This window comes from Salmo trutta, chromosome 16, assembly GCF_901001165.1.
Source record: "Salmo trutta chromosome 16, fSalTru1.1, whole genome shotgun sequence".
Taxonomy (NCBI): domain Eukaryota; kingdom Metazoa; phylum Chordata; class Actinopteri; order Salmoniformes; family Salmonidae; genus Salmo; species Salmo trutta.
In genome coordinates this window covers 34,444,244-34,458,090 of record NC_042972.1, presented here as the reverse complement: position 1 = coordinate 34,458,090, position 13,847 = coordinate 34,444,244, and the positions used below count along the sequence as shown (strand labels likewise).

At 41.3% G+C, this 13,847-nt stretch overlaps 1 protein-coding gene across 3 annotated transcripts in view; it reads left to right on the top strand.

Moving 5' to 3' along the window:
• Positions 1 to 13,847, top strand: part of LOC115150642 (ephrin type-A receptor 8-like) — a 180,111-nt gene that overhangs the window by 86,462 nt on the left and 79,802 nt on the right. For all 3 annotated transcript variants that reach the window (XM_029694133.1, XM_029694132.1, XM_029694134.1), the window contains exons 3-5: positions 12,269 to 12,466; positions 12,625 to 12,774; positions 12,953 to 13,268. In XM_029694133.1, the coding sequence (XP_029549993.1) occupies positions 12,269 to 12,466; positions 12,625 to 12,774; positions 12,953 to 13,268 (664 nt within the window). The remainder of the gene's footprint in view (positions 1 to 12,268; positions 12,467 to 12,624; positions 12,775 to 12,952; positions 13,269 to 13,847) is intronic.

The window sequence follows — 13,847 nt, the reverse complement described above, 5'->3', positions numbered from 1 at the left end:
CATCACACACGCTGTCAGACACACATACAGATTGTCACCCATAACGTTGTGTGATATATAGGACAGTACAGATGGATCCTGTCGGAAAAACAGCTCTTACACACAGTCTCAGCACAGGCTAGATTCCAGAGAGAGATAGAGATGGAGAGTGAGAGGGATAGAGACCTGAGAGAGAAAGGACATGGCAAAATGAAGGGAAGACATGAGCGAAAAGCTTGTATAACTTTAACATAGCTTCCTGAATATGGTTAATACCTGTGTACTAACGTAAACTGTGTTTTTATTGAATCATCATGCCTGTTTTATAAACCATATTTACTCCATAGAGCAAGACACAGGGTTGGACCATGAGAGCTTCAAGGCATAGATTAGTTGATCCATATCTATAGAATGTGCATGCACACACACACACACACACGCACGCGCACGCACGCACACACACACAGACACACGGTTGAAATTGGATCTCAGAATAGACACCAATTACACCTTATAACCCATTGATACCAGACCTGTGCAATTAGCACTCATATTCCTGAAAGGTTATCGCTGTCACCACACTCACCCACATAGACACACAAACGCAGACACACTGTTGGGCATCCAGATTATCAAGAGTTGCTGGGTTCATATTCTGATTGTATGGTGACTGGGTAATGGGTGATATTTCCACCATTATTATAAAAAATAAAAATAAAAATTTGGGGGGGTAGATCAGCTTTAATATGGCTTCCATCAACGTAATTGTCTGCATCCTTTCCAATCCCCCATTAATTGTTTTGTAAATATACACTGCACTCGGAAAGTATTCAGACCCCTTGACTTTTTCCACATTTTGTTACTTTACAGTCTTATTCTAAACGGATGAAATTGTTTGTTTTCCTCATTAATCTACACACAACACCCCATAATCACTGTCAGGCGGTGGATGTAGCTGGTGCATGAAGTCAGGCGCAGGAGAGCAGAGATGAGTGAACAACGCACTTTACTAGAGAAAATAGCACAAAGTAACAAAACCAATGTGCGAACAATAATGGTTGCCATCCAACACGGGTGAACACAGCACCCGGAACCAACCAGCCAGAAACGTACCAACCCTAACAATAAACAATCACACACAAAGACATGGGGGAAACAGAGGGCTAAATACATGACCAGTAATTGGGAAATGAAAACCAGGTGTGTGGGAAACATAGACAAAACCAATGGAAAATGAAAAGTGGATCGGCGATGGCTAGAAGACCGTCGACCGCCGAGCGCCGCCCGAACAAGGAGAGGAACCAAACAGATTTTTATAATTTTTTGCAAATGTATAAATTAGAAAAAACTGAAATCACATTTACATAAGTATTCAGATCCTTTGCTATGAGACTCAAAATATAGCTGAGGTGCATCCTGTTTCCATTTATCATCCTTGAGATGTTTCTACAACTTGATTGGAGTCCACATGTGGTAAATTCAATTGATTGGACATGATTTGGAAAGGCACACACCTGTCTATATAAGGTCCCACAGTTGACAGGGCTTGTCATAGGTAAAACCTAGCCATGAGGTTGAAGGAATTGTCCGTAGAGCTCAAAGATAGGATTGTGTCGCGGCACAGATCTGGGGAAGGGTACTAAAAAATATCTGCAGCATTGAAGGTGTCGTGGAATATTCTAATCAAGTGAGCGTCCATTTCTTTAACCTGTTTAGGATAGGGTGCAGTATTTTCACAGCCGGATAAAAAACGTACCCGATTTAATCTGGTTATTACTCCTGCCCAGAAACTAGAATATGCATATAATTGTTTGATTAGGATAGAAAACACCCTGAAGTTTCTAAAACGATTTGAATGGTGTCTGTGAGTATAACAGAACTCATATGGCAGGCCAAAACCTGAGAAGATTGCATACAGGAAGTGCCCTCTCTGACCATTTCTTGGCCTTCTATAGCCTCTTTATGGAAAATAGAGGATCTCTGCTGTAACGTGACATTTTCTAAGGCTCCCATAAGCTCTCAGAAGGCGCCAGAACGGGGAATGATGACTCTGCAGTCCCTGGCTGAAAAACAGTAGCGCATTTGGATAGTGGTCGATCTGAGAACAATGAAACGGGCGCGCGAGTGCAAGTGAAGAGTCCATTTTACATGTTCAGTCTTTGAATGAAAACGACGTCTCCCGGTCGAAATATTATCGCTATTTTACGAGAAAAATCGCATACAAATTGATTTTAAACAGCGTTTGACATGCTTCGAAGTACGGTAATGGAATATTTTGACATTTTTTGTCACGATACGCGCCGGCGCATCACCCTTCGCATAGTGTCTTGAACGCAAGAACAAAACGCCGCTATTTGGATATAACTATGGATTATTTGGAACCAAAACAACATTGGGTGTAAACTAGAAGTCCTGGGAGTGCATTCTGACGAAGAACAGCAAAGGTAATCCAATTTTTCTTATAGTAAATCTGAGTTTGGTGAGTGCCAATCTTGGTGGGTGTCAAAATAGCTAGCCATGATGGCCGGGATATCTACTCAGAATATTGCAAAATGTGTTTTCACCGAAAAGCTATTTTAACATCGGACACCGCGATTGCATAAAGGAGTTCTGTATCTGTAATTCTTAAAATAATTGTTATGTTTTTTGTGAACGTTTATGAGTGAGTAATTTAGTAAATTCACCGTAAGTTTCGGTTGGTATGCTAGTTCTGAACGTCACATGCTAATGTAAAAAGCTGTTTTTTTATATAAATATGAATTTGATTGAACAAAACATGCATGTATTGTATAACATAATGTCCTAGGAGTGTCATCTGATGAAGATCATCAAAGGTTAGTGCTGCATTTAGCTGTGGTTTTGGTTTTTGTGACATTATGTGCTAGCTTGAAAAATGGGTGTGATTATTTCTGGCTGGGTACTCTCCTGACATAATCTAATGTTTTTCTTTCGTTGTAAAGTATTTTTGAAATCGGACAATGTGGTTAGATAAAGGAGAGTCTTGTCTTTAAAATGGTGTAAAATAGTCATATGTTTGAAAAATTGACGTTTTTGCATTTTTGAGGTATTTGTAATTCGCACCACGCCCTATCATTGGATATTGGAGCGGTGTTCCGCTAGCGGAACATCTAGATGTAAGTTAAACAATCATCTTTATTCAATATCGATTAATTATTGCAATAATGAAGCTGTCGACCCCACACTCTTGAGTGTGTTGCCGAGAGCTTAACCTTTACAGACAATGCAGAGTTCTTAGATAGCTGACACTAAAAATGCTTAGTCATGGTTGGTACAACCCCTCCCATTGCTTATTGGGGGGCACCACAAGACATCCTGGGTTCATCCTGTGGTCATCAGGTAGCCTAGTGGTTAGAGCGTTGGGCCAGTAACCGAAAAGTTGCTGGATTGAATCCCTGAGCTGACAAGGTAAAATCTTCCGTTCTGCCACTGAACAAGGCAGGTAACCCAATGTTCCCTGCTAGGCCGTCATTGTTAATAAGAATTTGTTCTTAACTGACTTGCCTACTTAAATAAAGGTTACATTTAAACAATAAATAAAAACAATCTGCACCTGGTGCTGTTTCCCAGATGCAAGAATGATTATACACAATAAGGGTTTTGTTCTATTCCTCCAGGCTCTTGGTTACACCCACCACATCTTGTCTATGGAATGCCAGCTGTAGGTTTTTATCACCAAGTCATGAATCAATTGTCAGCTCAAGCCATCTCAAGTAAAACCATATTAGGGTGTAGACCATAAAAACACAGCATTAGTTGAACAGAAATGTTGTTAAGTATATAATTGTTAAATGTAAAAAAAAATCTTATGTAATTTTTCTCTCACAAAAGTCCTCAAGAACACAGTGGTCTCCATCACTCTTAAATTGACTCTTCCTAGAGCTGGCCGCCCGGCCAAACTGAGCAATTGGGGGAGAAGGGCCTTGGTCAGGGAGGTGACCAAGAACCCAATGGTCACTCTGACAAAGCTCTAGAGTTCCTCTGTGGAAATGGGAGAGCCTTTCAGAAGGACAACCATCACTGCAGTACTCCACCAATCAGGCCTTTATGGTAGAGTGGCCAGACGGAAGCCACTCCTCAGTAAAAGGCACAAGACAGCCCGCTTGGAGTTAGCCAGAAGGCACCTAAAGGACTCTCAGACCATGAGAAACAAGATTCTCTGGTCTGATGAAACCAAGAATGAACTCTTTGGTCTGAATGCCAAGCGTCACGTCTGAAGGAAAACTGGCACCATCCCACCGGTGAAGCATGGTGGTGGCAGCATCATGCTGTGGGGATATTTTCAGCAGCACGGACTGGGAGACTAGTCAGGATCGAGGTAAAGATGAACGGAGCAAAGTATATCCTTGATGAAAACCTGCTCAGGACCTCAGACTGGGGCAACGGTTCACCTTCCAACAGGACAAGGACCCTAAGCACACAGCCAAGACAACCCAGGAGTGGCTTTGGGACAAGTCTCTGACTGTCTTTCAGTGGCCCAGCCAGATCCCGGACTTAAACCTGATCTAACATCTCTGGAGAGACCTGAAAATAGCTGTGCAGCAACGCTCCCCATCGAACCTGACAGAGCTTGAGAGGATCTGCAGAGAAAAATGGGAGAAACTACCCAAATATAGGTGTGCCAAGCTTGTAGCGTCATACCCAAGAAGACTTGAGGTGCTAAAACAAAGTACTGAGTGAAGGGTCTGCAAAAAGCAAACATTTCTAAAAATCATTTTTTGCTTTGTCATTATGGGGTATTGTGTGTAGATTGAGGGGGGGAAACAATTTAATACATTTTAGAATAAGGCTGTAACGTAAGAAAATGTGAAAAAAGTCAAGGCGTCTAATATTTTCCAAATGCCCAGTATAGCAAAACACCAGTCTCAACGTCAACAGTGAAGAGGCGACTCCGGGATGCTGGCCTTATAGGCAGAGTTCCTCTGTCCAGTGTGTGTTATTTTGCCCATCTTAATCTTTTCTTTTTATTGGCCAGTCTGAGATATGGCTTTTCTTTGCAACTCTGCCTAGAAGGCCAGCATCCCAGAGTCGCCTCCTCATTGTTGACGTTGAGACTGGTGTTTTGCGGGTACTATTTAATGAAGCTGCCAGTTGAGGACTTGTGAGGCGGCTGTTTCTCAAACTAGACAATCCAATGTACTTGTCCTCCTGCTCAGTTGTGCACCGGGTCCTCCAACTCCTCTTTCTATTCTGGTTAGAGCCAGTTTGCGCTGTTCTGTGAAGGGAGTAGTACACCTTGTTGTACGAGATCTTCAGTTTTTTTGCCAATTTCTTGCATGGAATAGCCTTCATTTCTCAGAGCAAGAATAGACTGGCGAGTTTCAGAAGAAAGTTCTTTGTTTCTGGCCATTTTGAGCCTGTATTCGAACCCACAAATGCTGATGCTCCAGATACTGAACTAGTCTAAAGATAGCCAGTTTTATTGCTTCTTTAATCAGGACAACAGTTTTCAGCTGTGCTCACATAATTGCAAAAGGATTTTCTAATGATCAATTATCCTTTTAAAATTATAAACTTGGATTAGCTAACATAACGTGCCATTGGAACACAGGAGTGATGGTTGCTGATAATGGGCCTCTGTACGCCTTTGTAGATATTCCATAAAAAATCAGCCGTTTCCAGCTACAATAGTCATTTACAACATTAACAATGTCTGCACTGTATTTATGATCGATTTGATGTTATTTTAATGGGAAAAAATGTGTTTTTCTTTCAAAAACAAGGACATTTCTAAGTGACCCCAAACTTTTGAACGGCAGTGTACATTTTAAAGGAAAAACCTATTTTACAATAGTTATCTTTTATTTATTTTTACTCCTATCCTTCATCTACCCTCAACTCCTCCCATCTATTTCTGATGTCCATCCAGTTTAATTTCTGTTTGCCATATATTTTGAACTGTGCTGTTTCACAAAAGTGCTGAACCTATATACATTTTACGGACACAGTATATTTTACATTAGTTATTTTGTTATTAATCCCACCCTTCAGCTCCATACAACCCCTCCCATCTATCTCTTAACACCATCCACATTGGATTACTATTTCCCATATATTTTTCAACTGTGCTGTGATGTTTCACAAAAGTTCTGACCCTTTCTGTTCTCATAGTTTCTACAGATTGTAATTTAAAGGTGAACATTTTTGCTTAAAGTATTATTATATTATTGATCTATTTGACTTTGACTTTTTTAATCACCCGGTAGTGCTATCTGCATTTTGCTCCAGGTAAATGCAATTATTCAGTCAATCCTTGACCTGCGAAAAAACAAAACAAAAACAAGCTACATACGGACCGTAACAAAACAAATGATCAAATTTCATAATAAAATCTGCAAAATATTTCCACCAATATTAATATGCAGGACTTTTACTTCATATAGATACCATCACTGCAAATTCCACAGCACAGCATGCCCTAGTCCCAATCAGTTTACCACTTTCTTTCTTTCTTGCTACCTCCCTCTTCTCTCACTTTCTCTCTCTATCAGTATGTCTGTCTCTCTGTCTATCTATCCTACTCTTTTTCTCTTTCTCTGTTCAAACTGACTCAAAGGGTTCTTCCATGCCATATACTAATCTGAAATGAAATCTCTCTAAGAGCAGAGAGTATTTTTCTCTGTGGTTTCTTTCCTCTATTATGGAATGGATGAGTTTCTGCATGCTGTGGGAGCTTTGATGGGACTGAGCAGGATTGTGTTAGGGTTGGTCTTTGGGTGACATGGGTACTAAATCTGACTCTACGCTGTCAACAATCTCATGTTGTTTTTATGATAACTTACTGGCAGCCAGTTACCTGCAAGCTACTTTAAACAAAGGTACAGTATGTTATCGTAAATTCCAAAGAAACGTTATTTTAACAGTACATTACTGTAAATTGTCTTTGGAAATTGTTTATATGGAATTCATGGTAACATACTATATATACCAATTTTACAGTAACTTACAGGTAACTAACTGGCTGCCAATAAATTATGTTAAAAACAACAGGATTCTTTTGCAGTGTACTCCTGCCTCATCCGGTATGAGGGGAGAGGGGTGTTATAGACAGCCTGGAATTGTTGTGTGATACTTATGCATCATATTCACTCGCTTTCTGACAGTGTATGTAGGTGCTCATTGTCCTTCTGACAATCTGTTATGCTCTCTGTCTCTCTCTGTCTCTCTCTGTCTCTCTCTGTCTCTCTCTGTCTCTCTCTGTCTCCCATTCTTCTTGGTGCATACTATGTATCTCTACCAGTACTGGTGGTCTGTTAGGTAGAGGATGTATTAGATCTCATCAGGGCTTTGTATTGCCTTGGTTACCCCTCATCTCTTTTTCTCAGCCACTTAGACACCACAAGCCCAGCTCTTTGTACTTAAAGGGATTCTTTCACTTGAATGGAAGTGTTAAATGACTTGGAAATTGAATAAAACGGTAACACTTTACTTGACACCCAGTGTCAAAACACGTTGTGACAGGGTCATAAACATGTCATAATATGTCATAACAGCTGACATAACACTGTCATGACCCATAAATGTACAACTCTTGTGGCATATACTGTGTTATTTTATGGCTGGTTAGGACACCTACATAAGAGTTTCAAAACCCACATTTATTCAAATTAGTTTTTTCCCTGTCAAGAACTTTCCTTTCGTTTATAATTCCTGTGTTGTTGTTGTAATTAATTATTTACAGTCATGTTTTATGACCATCCTGTGTCACTTTACTTGGACTAAGAAAATCCACTTTATGACACTTAAGAAGGATTATGACCATCATAATCATAACAGCCAGATAGGCCTGTCACGTACATGCCCTTATGTCAGTCATCAGTCACAAAGAGGGTGTCTTGTCCTGCTCCTGAAATCTGCTCCTGCACTCATCCCAGTTATCAGCAACAGAGCATTGGGGTAGGTGCATGTCTGACATCAATGTATGCGCAAAAGCAATGATAATTTAATATGGCGAATTAAAAACAAAACATAAACATACTGTTGACACGTAGGCTATGGTGTAATGGAATGGTTTGCCTTGTGTGGTAGGTTTTGTGGGTTTTTAATGTCTTATGTAGGTGTCATAACCAGCCATAAAATAATGCAATATATGTCACAACAGGTCAAAATATGTGTCATGACAGTGTCATGACCATATTATAACAAAATATGAAAAGTTATGTCAGCTGTTATGACATGTTATGATTATGACAAATACAACAAAGGCATGAAAGAATACATTCCAAGACAGGGAAAGAGGAAGGATGAATCAGAGACATTTATGATTATGAATCAGATGTGTAATAATTCCTACAAAAGATCCTCTGTGGTTCTGTCTGGTTATACAGTTGAAGTCAAAAGTTCACATACACTTAGGTTGGAGTCATTAAAACTCGTTTTTCAACCACTCCACAAATTTCTTGTTAACAAACTATAATTTTGTCAAGTCGGTTAGGACATCTACTTTGTGCATGACACAAGTAACTTTTCCAACAATTGTTTACAGACAGATTATTTCACTTATAATTCACTGTATCACAATTCCAGTGGGTCAGAAGTTTACATACGCTAAGTTGACTGTGTCTTTAAACAGCTTGGAAAATTCCATAAAATTATGTCAAGGCTTTAGAAGCTTCCGATAGGCTAATTAACATCATTTGAGTCAATTGGAGGTGTACCTGTGGATGTATTTCAAGGCCTACCTTCAAACTCAGTGCCTCTTTGCTTGACATCGTGAGAAAATCTAAAAAAATAAGGTACCACAGTCATCTGTACAAACAATAGTACGCAAGTATAAACACCATGGGACCACGCAGAAGTCATACCGCTCAGGAAGGAGATGCGTTCTGTCTCCTAGAGATGAACGTACTTTGGTGCAAAAAGTGCAAATCAATCCCAGAACAACGGCAAAGGACCTTGTGAAGATGCTGGAGGAAACAGGTACAAAAGTATCTATATCCACAGTAAAACGAGTCCTATATCGACATAACCTGAAAGGCAGCTCAGCAAAGAAGAAACCACTGCTCCAAAACTGCCATAAAGCCAGACTACTGTTTGCAACTGCACATGGGGACAAGATCGTACTTTTTGGAGAAATGTCCTCTGGTCTGATGAAACAAAAATAGAACTGTTTGGTCATAATGACCATCGTTATGTTTGGAGGAAAAAGGTGGAGGCTTGCATGCCGAAGAACACCATCCCAACCGTGAAGCACGGGGTGCCAGCATCATGTTGTGAGGGTGCTTTGCTGCGGGAGGGTCTGGTGCACTTCACAAAATAGATGGCATATATATATATTGAAGCAACATCTCAAGACATCAGTCAGAAAGTTAAAGCTTGGTCGCAAATGGGTCTTCCAAATGGACAATGACCCCATTAATACTTCCAAAGTTGTGGCAAAATGACTTAAGGACAGCAAAGTCAAGGTATTGGAGTTGCCATCACAAAGCCCTGAGTTGCCTCAATCCTATAGAACATTTGTGGCCAGAACTGAAAAAGTGTGTGCGAGCAAGGAGGCCTACAAACCTGACTCAGTTACACCAGCTCTGTCATGAGGAATGGGTCAAAATTCACCCAACTTATTATGGGAAGCTTGTGGAAGGCTACCCGAAACGTTTGACCCAAATTAAACAATTGAAAGTCAATGCTGCCAAATAGTAATTGAGTGTATGCAAACTTCTGACCAACTGGGAATGTGATTAAATAAATAAAAGCTGAAATAATATAATAATAAATAAAATTCTCTCTACTATTATTCTGACATTTCACATTCTTAAAATAAAGTGGTGATCCTAACTGACCTAAGACAGGGAATCTTTACTAAAATTAAATGTCAGGAATTGTGAAAAGCTGGGTTTAAATGTATTTGGTTAAGGTGTATGTAAACTTCCGACTTCAACTGTATATGTATATCTGTGGCCTCGTTCATCTTTAATAAAACACAAGCAGCAGTTGGTGAGTAATACCACTTTAGGCTAAGAGGTAATATTGTATATGTCTGATGTGGTGTAATAAAATACTACTTTAGTGACCTGACAGTTTCTGCTACCACTATTGTGTGTGTGTGTGTGTGTGTGTGTGTGTGTGTGTGTGTGTGTGTGTGTGTGTGTGTGTGCGATGCGTGAGTTTGAGTGTGAGCATGTGTATGTTGTCTGTGAATTCCACATCTGATGAATCCTGATTGGAGATTGTCTGGGTTGGCAGGCAGGAAACAGTTGTGCAATGTACAGCCCAATGAATTCCTCTCTTGCTCTCTTGCTCTCTTGCTCTCTTGCTCTCTTGCTCTCTCTCTCTCTCTCACTCTCTCACTCTCTCACTCTCTCACTCTCTCTCTCACTCACACACAGCCACATATCTCTGTGGCCGTTTATATGTGTTGTCGGGGCGATAGAGTCATATCATCTCCATGTCACCCAGGCAAACAAAGAAACACTCCTTGGATCCCTCAGTAGAGCTGACAGCAGCCAGTCAATCACTTTAACCTTTTATCCTACTGTCACAACACATTGAAATGCCATCTCATATACCATACGGATCATAATCTATTCAAATCAGCAGCTCTCACGTCTCACAAATGTGCCAAGGAACCGCATCAGGTGTGCCTGATTCATTATGTGAACATTTCCTCTCTAACAGGAGTATTACTGGAGCGAAAATGTTAGTTTCCCATTAAAGATGAGAGTGGGAAAGAATATGTTGATGGGAAGGTGGGATAATGAGAGAGGCTAATTAATTCAGGGCTTCATGAGTTCAAGGACAATTTCAATTTAGCAGATAAAGATGAGAGGATGAGCGGTTGACACGGGTGAGACGTCCAAGATCTTAATTACTTCACTGTTTCTATCTCAGGGGGAGGTGGGGATGGGGAGGGGTGAGGAGAGGAGAGCTGGTGGGTCTCTTTGTCTTCTTAGCTGGGGCCAAGTTCAGTTGGCTCCGGCCAAAAGTTCTTCCCAGGTCATCTCTTTCCATTTCAATAACCCAGACACTCACATAATGCATTTAGCTCAGGAGGAACCCACTAAGCCCCAAGGATGGATACATACAGGTACACACACACACACACACACACATACACACATACAAACACACACACCTACACACAGACACACACACATGCACGCATGCACACAGACAAAGTCACACACACACACACACACACACACACACACACACACACACACACACACACAGGCATCCACGCAAGCACACAATCGCTCTCTTTTGCTCTTTCTCTCTCCCTCTCTCTTTTATTCCCTACACTACACTGCTCAGTGAAAATAATCATTTTTGATAACCATTGAGGAATTCTATCAAATAGGGTAAAAGCTGCCTCAGCAACCTTATTGCCAATTACTCTATTTGACCTGAGTTCTACATCAGTAGAATCACTTGAAAGTTGTGGAGTTTTGATACATTTAAATGTGGACTAGGAATAGTACTTTTGTCTAGCACTGAGTGTGTAACTGTGTTTGTTTGCGGTTACGTGTGAGCCCACTATTCCTGGTCACGGCTGGATGGGGGGGGGGGTCATATAAAGGTAATCTATAGAAGTAAAGACTGCTTCCTCAAAGAAGAAGTTTAAGTGTAGCCATTGCTTGTATTCCCTCTAGACAGCTGGGCTAATCACAGCGCACTCATAAAGTTCTCAGCATTACAACAAGACAGCAGTAACACAAACACACCACTTAAACAGTACTGAAGAGAGATTGATGCAATGCTTCAGATATACAATGAAACACACTGCTTTTAGAAGAAACACAGACTGGCATACAGCAAGTCATGGGAATCGAGTCACTTAGAACAGATTTTCAACTGATATAGTATATGCCTGTCGTATAGAGGTCTGTCTCCAGACACTTGTACACTTGGCAGAATGAATGAAGTCTTTATGCCTGACACATTGAGGGAGTGTGTAACCATACTAAGAGACTAATTAAAGCAGTATTCTGTTGTAAAAGGGGTTATGATCATGTGTATCAGTGGTTATTAATGGGTGTTGTGAATGTAAGAATGCTGTTACTGTAGCAGATCTGTATGACTAACCCTATGATGTTACTTAGCCTGTACTGTTTTCTGTAATTAGACAAAAAACATTCTGTGAGAGCAGTTAAGGAACATGTGACACCAAATGTATTTTGGAAACCTTGGATAATCATTCACCACCTTTTGTTTGCGTAGAACCGTCTCTTTCCCCCTTACTGACTAACTTTATTCCCTTAACCCTTTCCTCCATTCAATTTTCTCTCTCTCTTTTCCCCTTATCCTCCTCCCTCTATCTCTCCATCTCTTGCAGTGGGATGCTATAAATGAGATGGATGAGTATTTCAGTCCCATCCACACGTACCAGGTGTGTAATGTGATGAGTCCCAGTCAGAACAACTGGCTGAGGACAGGCTGGATCCCTCGTGACGGAGCCAGGAGGATCTACATTGAGGTCAAGTTCACCCTCCGGGACTGTAACAGCATGCCTGGAGTCCTGGGAACCTGCAAGGTACAAGGGATAGGAGAGAGTGGTTGGGAATGTGGGACGAGGGAGGACGGGAGGGAGAAAGAGAGATGAAGATAAGTACGTGGTTTGCTTCAAAGATCAACACAGACTATTGACAGCTCTGTCTTTGTTCATTTCTTTGTGTGTGTTATGATGAGCAGGAGACATTTAACCTGTACTACTATGAGTCTGACCGAGCTGTAGGCACGACCATCAGAGAGACCCAGTTCACCAAGATCGATACCATCGCTGCTGATGAGAGCTTTACTGGAGTGGACTTGGGAGTCAGGAGACTCAAACTCAACACAGAAGTATGCTAACTTATTTGAATATGCCTTTCATGTTTTGAGTGAGCAGTGTTCCAGCGATGTGCTTGGTGCTGAAATGAGTGTCTTTCACAGTGCAACACCAGACTTTGCTCCCAATCCACATTTACTGAAACGTTTTGAGATAGATTAGTGTGATGTAATGTCCATTGTCTCCTCCCAGGTGCGAGGTGTGGGTCCCCTCACTAGACGAGGCTTCTACCTGGCCTTCCAGGACATCGGGGCGTGCATCGCCCTGACCTCGGTCAGGGTGTACTACAAGCGCTGCTCAGGCGTGGGCCGCAACCTGGCGGTGTTCACTGACGTGGTGACTGGCGCTGACTCCTCCTCCCTGGTGGAGGTCAGGGGTCAGTGTGTTGACCACGCCGAAGAGAGAGACACGCCCAAGATGTACTGCAGCGCTGAGGGGGAGTGGCTGGTGCCCATCGGGAGGTGTATATGCAGCGCAGGGTTTGAGGAGCACAGGGAGTCCTGCATCGGTGAGTCACACTCTGAATTAGGGACATATTTGGCTCTCTTGTTTTACATTATGTTACTGTCCTGCAGTTTTTATTTAATCTTACTTTACTTTACCTTATCTGTGTGTTTATGGTGAATGTTCAGCCTTGGACATTTTCTGTGTGGTTCAAGTTCTTTCAAACCCATAATCACTAGTCCAGCTATGGTTAGGTTGAATCGCTCATAGTCCTGAATAACCTTTCAATTTTTAAGATGATAAGCTGTGGTGAGTCATGAAAGATACCTCAAGTATTTTTTTTCATTCCTTGTCTTGCTTATATTTTTGTTTTGTTTATTTTCTCTGATGGACTGACTTCATTTAGGGACCTGTGCATATTTTAGGTTGCCAGGGTTATGGTAATTAAAAACGATTAATCACAGGCGCTGGATAATTAAACGCTAAAAGCGTTCTGTCGGCATAATGTGCCAAACGAACGAGGCACGGAACACTGGTTCACCTGTCTTGTTTCACACACACACACACACACACACACACACACACACACACACACACACACGTCTCCACTCATCTACGTACCTGTTTACAGTACCTGTTTACT